Here is an 18339-nt window from a genome sequence, read left to right as displayed (position 1 = left end):
TCTGGGACTTGAACAACTCAGCATTTACTATCGGCTGTGCCATAACAAAATATATAGCTACGAAAACTGATTACGGAGCTTAACTGAGCTTCCAGAGCCAAAGATGGTTACATATTTACATTACTACAAGTTAGAAAGACTAGGCTAGTTCTGACTAATTGTTTAAAACCTTGCAGTTGTTTTACTTCACACAATAGCCTTTTGAATTTCAGGGAATAAAACCTGAGAAGTTTAAATAGCTAGGACATACAATGACTCTACATTCTTATCTAATCAACATTGACTGACTTCAGAGCAGTAGCTTGGAGCCCTGTGGTGGCTTGTCAAGTGTGGATTTGACCTTTAACAAGGACCTAATCACGTGTTGTACTAGTGTTTTATATTGACTATAATTCAGTACAATACCATGTTGAGTTAATTGATTAATACACTTTGATTGGTTGATCATTACACATAACTAATCTGCAAGCTAATTATTGAACCTAAACTTTTCTACAAGGGGCACCATGGCTGAATGACCTTCTTCTGTGCTGCAGGTTTCTCTGATTCTACCTCTTCCTGTCAGGTAGTTAGGGCTAAAATTGGGGCTTTGGTTTTGATTCCCTGTCTGCAATATCACTAGAAGCTGACTAGCATTTTATAAAGGAACTGCGATAGTAGTTTTACTGAAGCACTTTAATGAACTACAATATCTTCTTATATACTGGGGTCTGGACAGAGCAGATAGGTTCTCATTGGTAGAGGGTTGAGAACAAGAGGACACCAATTTTAAGTGATTGGCAAAAGTAGCAATGGAGATATGAGGAGAAACATTTCACGCAGAGAGTAGTTTAGGATTGGGAATGCATTGCTTGCGCGTGTGGTGGAGGCAGATTCAATCAAAACATTCAAAAGGGAATTTAATAACTTTCTGAAGAGAAAAAAGTTGCAGGGCTGGGGGGAAAGGCAGTGAGTGGTGCTAGAGAGCTAGCACTGACACGATGGGCTGAATGGCCTCCTTCTGTGCTGTCAACATTCTGTGATTCTAGTCTATGTAACCTGTCCTCATAATTCATCCCTTTTAGCCCTAGTTAAATAACCGGAGCAGCTGCCTAAGATATAAATTCTGGATGTAACGTGTTCTAATTTTCTTATGCTTCAATATATTTCATATCTCTTTCTGCTGAATTTTGTCAGCCTAGATATAATCAGCCACTAGATGGGATGAGGGAGCAGCCAAGGTTCCAGGGTTTGAGCCATTCACTCTGTTCCTGTCAGAAACACAGGCTGAATACAGTGACTGTTCCCGCCCAGGATGGAAATGATTGGATAATTTCCCCAGTCAATCACACCAGGAGCCCACACTGCTGTAAGTGACTGATTGATTTTACTCACATCATTTGTATGTAACTATCCTCTACTTACTGCAGTTTGCTAGGGAAGTCCTAGAATAATACAGCACAGAAAGAGACCCTTTGGCCCATTGGATCTGTGCTGGCTCTGTTGACCAGCAATCTAGTTAGTCCCACTATCCTGCTCTACTCCCATTTCAGCCTGTGATTATTGTGCTTTTATTGGGAGATGTTGCTGTAGTCTCAGTCACGAGTTCTGTTTGCTTTAGTTTGTAGAGGATCTTGTTAAATAGACGCCATACACTGTTTTCTGTGGTGTGCTGTTCAAACAGACTCTGCTGAGAAAACAAGCTGTTTGCTGCATGTCCTTCCTGTCTCTAACTCGTTGGCTAACACAGTGGTGCCAATAGAGACTCTGTGTTGTATACTGTGCACTTTTTGATGCTGAAGTGGGCAGTGATGATCAAAGGGCTGAGGGAGGTGACCTTTGTGTTGTAAAGGACCAGCCCTAGTAGGGCTAGCATGTGTCGAATTTCACGGAGCGCATTGGGTCCTGGATGCAATGGCAGACGTGCAGCTAATGGAGATAGTCCGACTGTTGTGACCTCAGGTGCTCAATGTGCAGGAGGTGGGGGGAGTGGAGAAATATTTCAAAATCTGTCGAATAAATTAACCAATCACTCCTCAAAGCTCCAGTGTCCAAATCCCAGGGCATTGGGCAGTGTCAGCTGATGCTGCCACTGGTACACTCTCTGTTTTTAATTCAGACTGGGATTTTCACCCCCGGGTGGTGGTGGGGGGGAGGGGGGCCGCAGAGATGGGACATTTCCTGACCCCACCAACCTGACCCGGGAAAATAAGGCCCTAAAGATCTGGTTTCATTCCGGGTGAGGGGCTGGATTAGAAATAAAAATAGAAGATGCTGGAAAAGTTCAGCAGGTCTGGCAGCGTGTGTGGAGAGAGAACCAGAGTTAACGTTTTGAGCCCCGTATGACCCTCCCTCAGAGCTGGATCAGAAGTTGGGTTCGGCCCACTCCTGGAACAAGGGCGGAGGCTGCCCCTGTGCTCCAACACTTCGGTGAAGCTATTTTAAAAATGATCAAACCAGAAAGCAGTCCTCCAGCTCTCACCCCTCAACCCCATCACCCCCCGCACCTCTCAATCCCCTCACACCCCTCACCTCCACCTCTCTCACTCCTCACCCTCTCATCCCTCAACACGTTCCCCATGCCCCATCCATGCCAACCCATAGCCCCTCATACCCCCAACCCCATAGCCCCTCATACCGCCAATACCAACCCATGTCCCCCCACTCACCCCCATGGACCTTTTTGCAGCCTGAATTCAATTAGATCACGGCTGATCATCTACCTCAATGCCACATTCCCGCACTATCTCCATATCCCTTGGTGTCATTAGTCCCCAGAAATCTATTGATTTCTGTCTTGAACGCTCAATAATTGAGTTTTCACAGTCCTCTGGGGTAGAGAATTCCAAAGATTCACCACCCTCTGAGTGAAGAAATTCCTCCTCATCTCAGTCTTAAATGGCCTATGCCTTATCCTGAGATTGTGTCCCCTGGTTTTAGACTCATCAACCAGGGGAAACATCTTATCTACATCCACCCTGTCACGCCCTGTAAGAATTTTGTAAGTTTCAATGAGGTCACCTCTCATTCTTCGAAACTCTAGAGAACACAGGCCCAGTCTCCTCAATCTCCCCTTGAAGACAATCCCGCCATCCCAGAGATTATTCTGGTGAACCTCCATTGCCCTCCCTCTATGGCAAGTATACCCTCCCTTAGATAAGGAGACCAAAACTGTACACACTTCTCCAGGCGGGGTCTCATCATAAACGAGCATATATATATGCTATATAAATGCAGCAACACTTCTTTACTCATGTACTCAAATCCTCTTGCAATAAAGGCCAACGTACCATTCGTCTTTCTAATTGGTTGATGCACCTGCATGCTAGTTTTTAGTGACTTATGAACAAGGACACCCAGGTCCCTTTGGACATCAACACTTTCCAATCTCTCACCATTTATGTTATGTATCTATTGATGGTGTCACTGTTTTAAAAAATGCTCTCATTGATAAATGGCCATTTAATACAATGAAACTCCTTGAACTAATTTCTTATGAAAACAAATATTTCTATTGTCAATCAAACTGCTCACCTAACAGGCACCCCACTGTGATAATGCTAGGTTGTAAAATCAGTCATGCAGCATAAATCCCATAATGTCAACAGACAGTGATATAGCAGGCAGTGATTTTTTTTAAAACTACACACATTTTAAAAAAAAGTCAAGCCCAGCAGAGTTAAATCCCTTGACAGCTTTGACACTTCCATTGAGTTTTAACAGCTTTTTGATATCTTGATAGTTCTTTGACAGCTTGACAGTTCTTTGACAGCTTGACAGTTCTTTGACAGCTTGAGAGTTTCAATGGGTTCATGCACAATCATGCCTACTTTTAACAATCCCAAAGGGGACTCTCTTATCCCAAAGGGTTCCTCTCCCAAAGGTGTCCCAGGACCACATCCAAAGGGGTACATTACCTCTCCAAAAGGGTACTCTGGCTGCCCAAGCAAATCCACAAGACCTGCTCCTACCTGGTCTAATCTACACACCAGGTTTCAGACGCCAGCCTCACAAGCCATTGATTTATACGAACAGTTGCCTCTGTGAACCTACTCCCATTCTCTCCCACGAAAATAGTGGAGGTTGGGTTCATGGGTGGGACTTCTGGGTTTGGGACTCTGCCGGCTTTTTTACACAGGTGGAGAGTCACTTTGCATGAAAATTCATGTCAATGTTGTCCTTAGTCCCACAGCAGTTGCCCTATAATCCATTATAGAGACAGCATCAACCAATTGCATTGTGAAAGATTTTAGGGTGCGGAAGGTTCCGGAGTGCGGAAGGTTCCGGAGTGCGGAAGGTGCCGGAGTGCGGAAGGTGCCGGAGTGGGGAATTGGAAAGTGCAGCTCAGCCATTTCTGGGTGGAAACTCGATGGAAATGTGAGATATTTATCCAATGCCAAATCTGTTGTTCTGGTTCTAATGATAGACTGGAAATATCAGCTGTGGTTCAGTTGGTAGCTCTGTCATCTTTGAGTCAGAAGGTTGTCAGTTCAAATTGCACTTCAAAGACTTGAACATAAAATCCAGGCTGACACTCATAGTGTAGTGCTGAGGGGGTGCAGCACTGTCGGAGGGTTAGTACTGAGGGAGTGCTGCACTGTCAGAGGGTCAGTACTGAGGGAGTGCTGCACTGTCAGAGGGTCAGTACTGAGGGAGTGCTGCACTGTCGGAGGGTCAGGACTGAGGGAGTGCTGCACTGTCGGAGGGTCAGTACTGAGGGAGTGCTGCACTGTTGGAGGGTCAGTACTGAGGGAGTGCTGCACTGTTGGAGGGTCAGTACTGAGGGAGTGCTGCACTGTCGGAGGGTCAGTACTGAGGGAGTGCTGCACTGTTGGAGGTGCTGTCTTTTGGTTGAGATTTTAAACCAAGGTCCTGTTTGGCCTCTCAGGTGGATATAAAAAATCTTATGGCACTATTTGAGGAGCAGGGGAGTTCTCCCCGGTGTCCTGGGTCTAATACTTATTCCCCAATCAAAATCACAACAGCAGATGACCTGGGTCATTATCTCATTGCTGTTTGTGGGATCTTGCTGTGTGCAAATTGGCTGTTGCATTTCCTACATTACAGCAGTGCCTACATTTCAAAAAAGCACTTCACTGGCTTTGATAAAGTGCTTTGAGAGATTGCAGGGTCTAGAAAGACACTATGTTAGTACGTGTCTTTCATTTTTCTTTTCTAGAAACGGAATGTAAATTCTGAGCCTCTAGAGCTGTAGAAACAGCGTCCAGTAGAATGCCAGCAATATCGTGACTGTTTGAGGATGTAATTGTTATCAAAGACAATCTGACCAGCCATGTTCTCATTGAGTAAATGAACAGGGATAATATAAGAGCTTATGGCTGAAAGTAACTTGTGACCTTTGCCAACATCAGGATTATGTTGTGGATACGGTGTGAATATCAGCTAATGGTGCTGCTGCACAGTGTCAGAGGATAAGAGTGTCAGAAGTTCAGTGTTAAACATCTGAAAAACCCTCAGACAAATGTCAATTAATTGCTAAGAACTTTTGAGGGAATGTAACAGGATTCTAAATGACTTTGTCACCAAGCTACTGGACTTAACTTTATCAAATTAAACAAAATGCCTTGTGCAGGCAGGCAGCTGAACAGAAATAATGAGTTATTATAAAATGCAGCAGCATAATAACATAATCATAAATAACAATGTATTTAAAAGGTTGATTAGGAAAACTGCTCCAGAAAGATATCTCTACTGCAATGAGCCTATGACAGCCTCATCGCTGAGTCCAGTGCAGGGGCTCCCAATGAGCACACTCTGTCATGACTGCAGGGTTGATATAAATACCTGTTCCTTCAGGAATTTAAATTAATTAACAAATTTAGAAATTAATACCACAAAAATCTTCTGCCACAGAATCACTTTGGACAAACATAAGCAGCCTGGAGGGAACATTTGTAATAACTGAAAGTCAAAATATGAAATTTTTAGCTCTATTGCATCAGGTGGTGACACACAGAGGAAACGTCATTCTGCCTGATAAGATATCAGAGGGGGACAGGGTGAGTGCTACAGGGCAGGGACCACGTAGGGAGCGCTGCACTGTCAGAGGGTCAGCACTGAGGGTGCGCTGCACTGTCAGAGGGTCAGCACTGAGGGAGCGCTGCACTGTCGGAGGGTCAGCACTGAGGGAGCGCTGCACTGTCAGAGGGTCAGCACTGAGGGAGCGCTGCACTGTCGGAGGGTCAGCACTGAGGGAGCGTTGCACTGTCGGAGGGTCAGCACTGAGGGAGCGCTGCACTGTCGGAGGGTCAGCACTGAGGGAGCGCTGCACTGTCGGAGGGTCAGCACTGAGGGAGCGCTGCACTGTCGGAGGGGCAGTATTGGGGGAATTTTGTTTGTCTGTCGAGGTGAAGATAATCATGTTCATCATCAGGGGTGTTTGGTCGGCTTCTGGTGGGTATGTAACTGACTGCAAAGGCCGATCTGCACCTGGAATATTCTGTAGCAAATAGGGAAGGTTACTGCAGGTTATTGTGTTTTAGATGGGTTCCTGCCTTGGGATTTCCTCCCCTTGAATTTTCTCTCTGCCTCTGATACGCACTTGATTATGAAGGAGGCTGCACCATTTTTCATTTGATCGCACCAGGTGAAGCAATCCTGGACGAGCTTCTCCCAGGACTCAGGGTCAGCATCAAACCTCCTAAGGGAAGCCTTCAGAGTGTTCCTGTTGTGCTTCCCCTGACCACCATGAAAGTGCACCCCAGGCTCAAGCTCTCAAGTAGAGTCTGTGCTGCCTGCCCGCCATATTGGTTTCTGAGGCTCTCAGTTTGTGTCTGACATGCCCATGTGGTGCCTTTAAGTTCCTGGGCCTGTGGCTAAGACCCTGTCAGTATCGTGAATCCCCTGGTTTACACAGGATTATTACAGTGAAGAATGATCGAGGCTGTGGAGCTGATCAGCTCAGATATGCCAACCATCCCACAAATGATACAAAGCAGCCTGCTTGCATCTGCCCAGTGTCGATCAGCATTGGAGACCTGGGTGCCTCTATAAAAACCAAATACAGAGATACTGCCTCAAATCTTCTGAATGAGCGCCGATATATTCTATTCCAAAATTCAGCACACCTTTCAGAAAGGTAGAATCTTAGAACAATACAGCACAGAAGACCATTTGGCCTATCTAGTCTGTGCTATCTCTTTTGAAGAGCAATCCAATTAGTCCGGCTCCCTCGCTCTTTCCCCACGTCCCTGAAAATCCTTTTCGTTCAAGTATCTCTCCAATTCCCTTTTGGAAGCTTCAGCTGAATCTGTATCCACCACCCTGTCAGGCAGCGCATACCAAATCCTAACCGCTCCTCTCCTATCACTGAAACTCTTTGAAGTGTTTAAGATGGATTAAAGGATTTGATGGAGTAGTTGGAGAGAAACGATTTCTTCTGGTGGACAGAGTCCAGAACACAGAGTTAGAGAGGCCGTGAAGAGAGACAGCTTTTTAAACAGATTCTTGAAAAGTTTTAATAAGCTAGGCTTGGTGAGTTTGAGGGAAATATTCAGAAGACAAATTGTTTTAATCACATAAGGTGTGGAAATGTGATGAGTTCCCTAACTAGTTTGATTAGGCAAAGATAAATAGATAAGATTGAACTTGTTAAATTAAATGATAACTGTTTCTTTGTCTGTTCAGGGTAACAAAGGGTGAAATTGTAGTTTGAGTTAAAAAGCAACTACATAGAGACAAAATATTCAAATATTCTGTATTACCTGGTTACTGAACACAGGCATTCAATCAGAGGGAGAAATGATTTTGTATAAAGTGCATGTATAATATCAATACATATACAAGATCATTTCACCTGCAGCTGTACACAGGCAGGCACTGATTTTTAATGACTTTACATCAGTTTGATCAATTCTCTTTTTCCAGTTTTTGTCCTCTTGTATTCTGTTCCAAGTGCAGTGACGTGTGGAGGCACCATTCTGTGGATGTCTGTCTGCACTCCTCCGACATTTCGCCCAAGTAGCCGTTCTGCGTAGAGTACAAATGAGGAAGCTCAATGATCTGGGATCAATGTTGAATCAGCTCCACCTTTATCCATCACATCACACTTCCCGTGTCATAACCTGTATTTGTAAAAGAGTAAGAAATCAACAGGAAGGAGAAATGCAGACTACAGACATAAACAAGAATCAAATCAGGAGCTACTGGCGATGCATCGCCCAAGAAACCTGTAACGATTTAAACAAGCGTTGTTACTCAGGGATAAAAGCGAAATACTGCGGATGCTGGAAAGCTGAAACAAAAACAAAAATAGCTGGAAATTGATGAAGAGTCATACGGACTCAAAACCTTAACTGTATTCCTCTCCGCTGATGCTGTCAGACCTGCTGAGTTTTTCCAGCTATTTTTGCTATTGTTACTCAGGGAATTGACTGCACGGTGTTTTAAATCCCGGTCCACATTTTAAATATGGACCATGTGCCAGGAAACTAAACCCTCCACTCAGATTTCACTTGGTGCACATGTGCCCTCCTCCCATGACACACATGCCACCTACCATCTAATGGCTATCCAGGTACTGAAAGAGGCTGCACATGTGCTTGCTATAGAAACACCGAACATATCTGTGGTTGTTATGGCGCGGCTAAGAATGGGGAAGTTGCAATGGAGCTCAGTGACATGGCAGCAGGATGTGTGAAGCAGTTCCAATGTGTTCTTGGAGCAGCCACAGCTGCTGGACTTCTTCCCACACCAGGGCTACCAGACCCTTGGAGCTCCTTCCAGGGTTTCCACGCACCTGGAGCCTCCCTTCCTACTGCCAGTCATTGCTACCCTCTGCCCCATTGATACCGACCACTGTGACTGCGCAGACACACAGTGGCTGGCTGGCATGAGACATTGGGACATCCTATCCTCGAAGGGCAGGGGTGGAGAGGCCTTCTCTAATCTCCCCTCTTCCCAGAGCCAAAATCCACATTTATTTTTCCCATCTTCTGATGTCCCCATCTTGAGGCATCCTCGCAATCGCCCACATACATCAGCAGTACCCACCCTACCCCCTCAGCCTCAAGCACTCTAACTGGCCCTCCCAGCCATTGAGTCTGCCTGTCATCCCTAATTGGATGGGGCTCTGGGAGGTGGCCTGTTAACTGGCTTCCTCTGAGAAGATGGCCGAGACTTATCACCATGGGGTCAGGGGGCAGAATTAGTCCAGATGTTTCAAAATCTGCTAAATTGAAAAGGTTCCACTCAGGAGTTTAAACTGTTTGGTGTTCACGTTCTGCACTCCGTGCTGGCTGGGGTATTTTTGGATGATATGTGGTTAAACGGTTTCAAGCTGCTGCATTCTTCCTTTTCTTTCTTTAGCATCCAAATTAGGTAGCTATAGTAACACGGCAGAAATGTTGCATCAGCCTCAGACTTGTCACATGGCCTAAACTGAAATTATAAATGCAGAAATACTCGCTTTACCGTAACGAGGGTGTCAGATTTTAATGCTGATAATATTGAACTTTGTCATTCTGTGGTTTAGAAAAACAAAACACTGTAGTTTCATGATATAGTGATGTCAATATGTGAATAAAACTGTAAAATTCTAGTCAGTCGGTACTGAACTGTTAGACGTAAACTGCTCCCTAATCTATGAAAGTTAAGGGGAGGTTTAAAACCCTCACAATGATGAGGGGTTTTGATGGGATTGGGTAGGATGAAATTATTTTCACTGCAGGAGGGTCAGTAACCAGGGATCACAAATTTAAGATAATTGGCAAAAAAAAAAGCCAGGGGTGTGAAAAAAGAGAATTTCTTTTCACACAGAGAGCTGTTGTGATCTGGAAGGCGCTGCCTGAAAGGGCGGTGGAAGCAGATTTAATAATAACTTCTAAAAGGGAATTGGATAAACACTTGAAGGGGAAAAATTGCAGGGATAAGGGGAAAGACCGGTGGCGAGTGGAAATTACCGGATAGTGCTTTCAAAGAGGTAGCAGAGGCACGATGGGCCAAATGGTCTCTTTTGCTGTATCATTCCACATTTCAAATGTTCCTCATCTTTATTTGAGTGACGTCTTGGGCCTGTTGTCTGCCTGTTCTTCACTGACGAGTCTAGCAGTCGACATTGGAAAGGACGGAATGATAAGGAGTGGAGCAGGTGACCACCCGGCATTATCCCGCTCTCGTTTGCATGCTGCCGCTGGTGTGTGTTCGTTGATGGGAAGCTAAACATTTATATTGTTCAGTGGGAGAATGAGTCCTGACAGGCAGAGACCGTGTTGGCGAGTAGCAGAGCCCATAACCAAGGCAGTTCTCAACACAAATGCCAGGAATTCACTGATCTTAAAGCAGGTGGAGGGGAAAATGAACCAGGTTAATTTTCCTTATATAGAGGGATAGAATTCATTTTGCTTTTTTATCACTTTTCAACATTTATTGGGAACAATTTTGCAAAACATTAACTTTAAAAACAAATATTGTCCTTGTTAACTATCATCATTAATTATACAAATACTAAGAACTGAATCATTGCTAAATTGTTTCTAGTTATACAGCAGAATGAAGAGGCAACTATACAACATACGCTAGGCAAAGAACTTGCAACTTACAAATACAAAACTGTTACTTTTTGTCCTCTATTTGCATTATAGTTTTCACCCCTTCCTCTTTTTGTTTCCACTTTCCTTTGGTAATTTGTCGAAGAATCCGTTTCTGATGTGCAGCATTGAATTTTGGCAAGTTATTCGAACTGTGGGAGTTATCACAGGTGAGCCCAAGGTCCACAGGTCTGTCCTGCCGATGAGGACAACTCAGTGACTCCAGATTCCCATGGAGACAGCATCACAGTCACTGGAGGCAGTGCAGCGAGGAGTCTTGAAGCTGGCTGTCGGAGGGGGGGTTAAGATCTGGATAAAGGGGAAAGACTGTCTTCAGCGTGGGAAGGATGTGTCTTATACATAACCTGTGACTTGTGGGGGAGTCCAGAACCAGAGGGCCATTAATATAAGACAGTCACCAAAAAGTCCAATGGGGAATTCGAGCGAAATTTCTTTACCCAGAGAGTGGGGAGGATGTGGAACTCTCTCCCACGGGGAGTGGTTGATTTGAACAGTATCGACGCATTTAAGGGGGAAGCTGGATAAACACATGAGGGAGAGAGGAACAGAAGGATATGCTGATAGGGTTAGATGAAGAGAAGGCTGGAGTGGAGCACTAACACGGCAGAGATGGGCTGAATGGCCTGTCTCTGTGTTATATAAGACTTTGTTACAGATGTAGGAAAAATTAACCTGGACTATTATTTCACATTATTAACAGTGGGACTAAAGGGGGAGATATATATATATATATATCTACTGCCTGTTCTTCACTGACGAGTCTAGCTGGAACACATGGTCAGGTAACTTCCACATGAAGATAATCAGCAGAATAATGCCTACAAAAGTGGCGGGAGTTTGAGAAACTGCACCTCACTCACTACAGTGACCTTCAGGTCTCAAATTCCTCAGCTACTGGATCTTTCCCGGAGGAAAATATTTTAATTTACATTCCAGAGACTGGAAACAACTTTACCACGGTCGAGTTCTCGCCCTCGGACGCGGACGGCAGTGCGGATAGCGAAACTAGCTCCAAGATAGCGTTTAAGCAGACTGCAATAAGGATTCAATCAACCTTCAGGCAATTCTGTGCCTGCGGGAGGGAGATTCCTCCACTCTCGGTGTTGACTGGGTCTCCGAGGTTGATGCTGGGACAATCCTGGCTACTTGCAGATCAATGCGGTAAAATGCAGCAGTTTTAAGACGCTCTTGTGCATTTCAAGGCGAGGTTGACACATTCTCCCCCTTCAGATGCATTGCCCAGGAACTGACGGGACCGTCTCCCTTCCCTACAAAGTGCTGGATTATTTTAAAACTCATTTATCACCCGCGCCACCAGTTTGTCCAATCGGCAAATTGCAGAGAATGTTTCACTGTCGGTTTAAGAGCAGCCTCCATCCCTCCCATTTTACTGAGTGAGAATTGTTTTGGCTGTTTTGAGGAAAGGGGCTGATTTAAATCCTAAAGTCCCCCCCCCCCCTCCCCTGCTCTGAGAAGAGGGAAGGGTTTGTAAATGCTGTGAATTACTGTACAAGCTCCAATCACTTGGCCTCTCAGGCTCAGCTCAGGCACAGGCACAATGTGTGCACATGGATAGTTCCTGTTCGCTTCTCCAATCCGCCGTCAGCAGCCCATCAGTTGCATCATCTCCCCTTCTCTCCCCTCCCTCTCCCTCTCTCTCTCTCTCGCAGCTTCAGTATTAAAAGCCTTGCCAGGGGGTTTCTGGCAGACCTGACTTCACACTCACACAGACACACACACACCCGGCTGGCAGCAAACCATGGAGAGGGGATCAGAGCCTCTCGCCAATGGGCATGTTGGGGTGAAGAGCCGCCCAGCCTGTGTCATCGCCGTCTCTGCTGGACTGGGCTCCGGGAAGGCAGCCAAGAGCCAGCCGCAGAGACCACCGCCGTCAGCCTTGGGCAGGGCGCTGGCTTTCCTGCGGAGGAACTCGCTGGTCATCTTCACCGTGTCCGGGGTCTTGCTCGGGCTGGCTGTGGGTGTGGGGGTGAGGGGGCTGCACCTCTCCCGCACCCACCTCCTGTACTTCGCCTTCCCCGGAGAGCTGCTCCTCCGGCTGCTGAAGATGGTGATCCTCCCCGTGGTGTTCTGCAGCCTGGTGTCCGGGGCGGCCAGTCTGGACACGAGAGCCCTGGGCAAGCTAGGGGGCAGAGCCCTCCTCTACTTTGCCCTCACCACCCTCATTGGCTCGGCGCTGGGGGTGGCCCTGGGGCTCATCATCAGGCCAGGTGAACGCAGCCATGCCGGGCACAGCAGGATCCCAGCCTCCAGCTCCGCACTCCCTTCCAAAGAAGCCACCGACTCCTTCCTGGACCTTTTCAGGTAAGAAGGGAGGTCAGATTCGCCCAACTTGGGATGGTTCTGCTTCCAGCAGGGAAGGTGAAGGGGGAGATTTAGTCGAGGCGTTCAAAATCATGAGGGGTTTCCATAGAGTAGATAAGGAGAAAGGGTTTCCTTTGGCAAGTGAGGTGGTACAAGTGAGGGACACAGGTCTAAAATAATGGGTTAAAGGAGCTTTGGGGGAAGGTGAGGTGGATTATTTTTACAGGGTGAGTTGTTCTGAGTGTGTTGCCAGTGGAAGTAAATTCAACAAAAACTTTCAGAAGGGAATTAGAAAATGTGAACAGAACACTTGCAAGATGGTGGGGACAAGAGCAAGGAGTGTGGGACTAACTGAGTAACTGTTTCAAAGAACCAGCACAGGGCACGATGGGCTGAATGTCCCCCCCCCCCCTCCCTCCCTGCGCTGCACCGTTCCATTGAATGGTCCATGTTCATTAGTGGGAAGAAGTGCTGTATAAACTTGAGACATGCTGCATATCAATGAGAACGTGGGCCATGTGGGGTCAACAATACCCGACAAGGGCTGGGGGCAGAAGGTGCTATTTGTGTGTATGTTTGCGGTAAATTGGTGGTTTCTCGTGTGGGTTTAAATAGTCGATTGAAATGACGGCAGGTTCCCAAAGCTGAGGGTTTCAGTCACACTGGGCAGAATTTTTTGGTGGGCGGGCGGGCGGGCGGGCGCACACCCGACACGCTCGAGCGTAAAATAGCGCGAGGTGACATTGGGTGAGCGTCCCAACGTCATCGCGCCATATTTTGGTCGGCGGATATGTGCGGGGTCAGAGCCGTGCCCACCATCAATTACGAGGCAGGTTTAAGGCAATTAAAAAGGCAACTAAGCTGGATTTTACATTACCCGTGCGATTTCATGTTCGTCACACGGGCAGAATGGGCAGGTGTGTAGCTAACAATTTCACAAACCTCATCCGAGGGCGGGATAAAAAGGATCAGCAGCATCGCCAGTGTGAGGAGTGAGGAGTTTTGGAGAGAGTTTGCTGCTGGTTGCTTATTGGTACTTGGCAGCTTCATCTCTGTTCGGGGCTTCATTCTCAGCATTTCCAGGCTTCATTTCAGGATTTATTGGTGTCTCCAAGGCCCCCCGGAGGATTCAGACCGTGTGGGCCCTTCCAGGTATCAGACAGCCTTCCGTTACCCTGGTAACGGGGATTGTGGTCTCCGCTGGTGGCTCCTCCTCTGAGGAGGAAGAGAGGGGCAGAGGGGAGAGGAGGCCGGGTGTCCCAATGCAGCTTCCAGGGGAGGGACCTGTGGGAGGAGAGGCGCAGGCACAAGGGGCGCAGGGCCAGCAGGAAGTCTAAGGCGGAAGGGGCCGCAGAAGACGCCACTATCCTGCTGCCAGGGTTTACAGGCGGCGATGCAGCTACCTCAATATGTCTGAGGTGCGATGCCGAAGGAGGCTCCGCCTCTCAAGGGAGACAGTGACCATTTGTCAGAGAATCGGCCCTGAGATCAGCTCCGACTGTGTGAGTGGACGCCCCATGCCAGTGGCCCTGAAGGTCACAGTGACCCTCAACTTCTAAGCCTCCGGCTCTTTCCAGGGGTCAATGGGGAATCTGTGTGGAGTCTCCCAATCAGCTGTCCACAGTTGTGTCAAGCTGGTGACAGAAGCTCTGTTCAGGCGGGTACTGACCTTTTTCTTTTACCGTACGGACGAGGGCAGCCAGGCTGAGCGAGCCAGAGGCTTTGCAGCGATTGCTGGGTCCCCCTGCGTCCAGGGTGCTATAGACTGTACACATGTGGCCATCAAGGCACCAGTGGGTGAGCCCGGTGCCTTCGTCAACAGGAAGGGATTCCATCCCATGAACGTGCAGATAGTGTGTGATCACAGGATGCTGATTCTACAAGTCTGTGCAAGGTACCCAGGCAGCTCCTATGACGCTTATATCCTGAGACACTCCCAGGTGCCGGGGCTCTTCAGTGCTCCAGCCCGACTGGATGGATGGCTGCTGGGTGACAAGGGCTATCTTTTGAAGAGGTGACTCATGATGCCTCTCCACCATCCAAGAACAGAAGCTGAGCAGCGTTATAATAGGAGCCATGCCTCCACAAGGGCGGCGGTAGAGAGGATCATTGGTCTTCTCAAGATGTGCTTCTGATGCCTGGACTGTTCAGGGGAAGCATTAAAATACCCCCAGAGCAGGTGTCACTGATCATGGTTGCATGTTGCATTCTCCACAATCTGGCACTGGCAAGGGGGACCCACTGGAGGAAGAGGATCTTGATGCAGCTGCACAGGCCACAGAGGATGAGTCCAGTAGTGAGTGAGAAAAGGAGCCCGGTGAAGAGAACGCTGAGGGCATGGGGGCAGACCTCGGTAATCTGCAGGGAGGCAGGGACACCAGGGACGCCTTGATCCAACGCTCCTTCAGCTAGGCTACCAAAGATCTGCTTCCCCCTCATGCCAGGGCTGCAGCCTCCATCCTGGATGTCTGAAATGACCCTTTCATTTGAGCCCAAAGCCCACTCAGTGCCTGTGCAATTAAGTATCCAGCCACTCACATCCAGCGTTACATACTGGCCCACCCTGCACCAGAACGAAAAATGGTGAAGCGTGCTCAGGCCATCAGAACCAAAGCAAATTTAATGTTATTGTCATATTTAATGCATAATGACTTTTAAAAAATTCGTTCATGGGATGTGGGTGTCGCTGGCTGGGCCAGCATTTATTGTCCACCCTAATTGCCCTTGAGAATTGAGTGGCTTGCTAGACCATTTAAGAGTCAACCACGTTGCTGTGGATGGGTCTGGAGTCACTTGTAGGCCAGACCAGGTAAGGACAGCAGATTTCCTTCCCTAAAGGAATATTTAAATTGCAAACCCTCTCTGGGAGGGGTTTGTTTTCCAGACCCCTGTCTCACCTGTGTTAAAACCAGAAGTGGGTGAACTTGAAGTGGGTTGAGGTGGGAATTTTGATTTTTTTAACACTTTAACCTCCCACTTAGGCCAAATCCAACTGATTTATGGGGTTAAAACTCCCCTAAGTCACAGTCTCAGATCTGGTTTCAGTATCAGTCACTATCTCACTCCATGTCGTGTCCTCTCCCTTGCTGTTTGGGTTTTAATTAGAATTAACAGGCCATTTAGCCCATCTAGTCTGTGCTGGTGTTTATGCTCCATATGAACTGCCACTCCCTCTCTTCCATCTCACCCAAAATCCTTCTATTCCTTTCTCCCTCACATATTTATCCAACTTCCCTTTAAATGGCTTCTCCTTAACTGTATCACTACTATTCACCTCAGCTAGCCCATGTGGTGGTGAGTCCCACATGCTCACCACTCCCTGGGTAAAGAGGTAAATTACAGGGAGAAATTTTACATGTATTAGGATTGTATTTCCTGAAGTGAAGGACTGATTTGACTGAGGTTTCTGGGTTTTGAAAGGAATTGTTAGGGTAGATAGAGAGAGAGAAACTTTTCTTTACTGGTGGGGGAGGGGGACTAACCTTAAAATCAGAGCCAGTCCATTCAGGGGATCATGCAAACTGTACTGACCGATGCAATTGGTGAAGCTGAGTTATTTAAAAATCCCAGAGGGAAACTTTAAACAACTGTCATAACCTAGAATTTTAAGTGTTATGTTTGAGATGCAGCTCCTAAATTCAGGAATCAGACCACCAATTCTTGTGAGGTTTTATATTAAACTAAATGAAACATTTTATTAAGTTACAACACATTAAACACAGATACAAAGTACTACTATCAGAACTTTTAACAAATTCCCAAACTAATCTCCATTAAGGCAACAGCAACCCATAGACTTAAGCAAACACCAGGCAAAGCGTTTTCACCTTACAAATTGAAAATGAGGTTCTTTTCACTTTGGTTCCTGTGGAGGCAGTTGGAGGCTTACAGCTGCTGTTGATCTCACATTACCTCTGCTCTACACACACAAAACTGCTGAAGTTATACCTAGCTTTGCTCATTGAACGTATATTCTCATTGTATCACCAGCCTCTTCTAACAATAAAACCCCTTTCATAGTACCAATTTTATTAGTCATGTAAACATATTGCTTGGTCTCTGCTAGCTAGGTGGTAGTTTTCACCCCACTTCTTGAATATCAAAACTAGTACACATCAAAGCACCCAGACTAGCTGGCTTTAATCCAATTAAGACACACCCCCAGACTAAACCTCTATTTTAAAAGAAAAATATCTTCCAATATCATATACATCAATAGCTTCATGACACAAACAATCAAATTAGGAGCAGGAGTAGGCCACTTGGCCCTTCGAGCCTGCTCTGCCATTTAATAAGATCGTGGCTGATCTGATTGTAACCTCAACCCCACATTTTTGCCTACCCCCGATAATCTTTCACCCCCTTGTTAATCAAGAATCTATCTAGCGCTGCCTTAAAAAATATTCAAAGTCTCTGCTTCCTTTGATGAAGAGAGTTCCAAAGACACTCACCCCTCAGAGAAAAAAGTTTCTCCTCATCTCTGCCTTAAATGGGCGACCCCTTATTTTTAAACAGTGACCTCTAGTTTTTAAAAAAAATTTTCCGGAAATACTTCTTCACACAAAAGGTGGCAGAAGAGTGGGACTCTCTCCCTCAAGAAGTAGTAGATGCTGGAGCTCAATTAATAATCTTAAATCTGTGATCGATAGATTTTTGCTAAACAAGACATATCGAACCAAGACGGGTGGATGGTGTTACGATACAGATCAGTCATGATCTCATAGAATGGCGGAGCAGATTCACGGGGCTGAATGGCCTCTTCCTACTCCTGTGTAATGAGTTTCCAGCAAACACCTCCGCCTATTATTTTCGATATCAATTTTACGTCCTACTCCAAAATGGCATGGTGGAAAAGTTTGTTACATGGGGCGGAATCTGTGTTGAGGTGTCAGGGGCCTTGCCTGACTGCTGGAGAGCCGGTGAGAGACCTGTGCTGCCTCTTTCCAGGAAGGCCCACTGAACCATGTGGCAATCAGGCAGTAGCGAGGCCAGCAGTGGGCCTTCCCCTGGAATCAAGACGCCGGGGGCCTAATAACAGCGCTTCTGGCCAACCAGAGGCCGGCAGCTCCTGTGCTCAGCAGCGCCCCGGGGGAGGCTGTGGCTGCTGCCGGAAGGTCAGGCACCAGAGTCCCAAGTTCACGGAGTGACCCAGGCTGCAGGTAAATCAAGCGGGGTGGGTTTTTGTGGTGTGTGGGACGTGGGAAGCGGGGTGCAGGGGGGTCAGCAGCAAGGGCATGAGGGTGGCACTCAGCAGCATCATCCCCCCCTAACCCCCCCATCCCCTTCCCAATATCCAGTTCCCCGATCAGGCACTGAGTGCCTTTGATCCCCGGAGCTGACACAGGTTCAGCCTGTCGTGTGTGCCACATGGTGACAGCCCTGCCTGTGGTGGGTACATCCCAGAAGCAGTGGGATGAGGCCCTTAAATGGTCATTAATTGGCCACTTAGGGGCCTCACTTGGTGACAGGG

The 18339-nt window shown here is 47.0% G+C and overlaps 1 protein-coding gene across 2 annotated transcripts in view; it reads left to right on the top strand.

Moving 5' to 3' along the window:
• The first annotated feature begins 12305 nt into the window (after window positions 1-12305).
• The window catches only part of slc1a4 (solute carrier family 1 member 4), a 36686-nt gene continuing 30652 nt past the window's right edge, over window positions 12306-18339 (top strand). Inside the window, exon 1 of one of the 2 annotated variants that reach the window (XM_078556505.1) lies at window positions 12306-12869. In XM_078556505.1, the coding sequence (XP_078412631.1) occupies window positions 12307-12869 (563 nt within the window). In that variant the 5' untranslated portion in view covers window position 12306. Of the gene's footprint in view, window positions 12870-13694; window positions 13787-18339 lie in introns of those variants that run through there. The other variant, XM_078556506.1, reaches the window with a different exon arrangement.

Source organism: Cetorhinus maximus, chromosome 14 (assembly GCF_964194155.1).
Source record: "Cetorhinus maximus chromosome 14, sCetMax3.hap1.1, whole genome shotgun sequence".
Taxonomy (NCBI): domain Eukaryota; kingdom Metazoa; phylum Chordata; class Chondrichthyes; order Lamniformes; family Cetorhinidae; genus Cetorhinus; species Cetorhinus maximus.
Note: the sequence above shows the minus strand (reverse complement) of the source record. Positions and strands in the feature narration are given on the sequence as shown.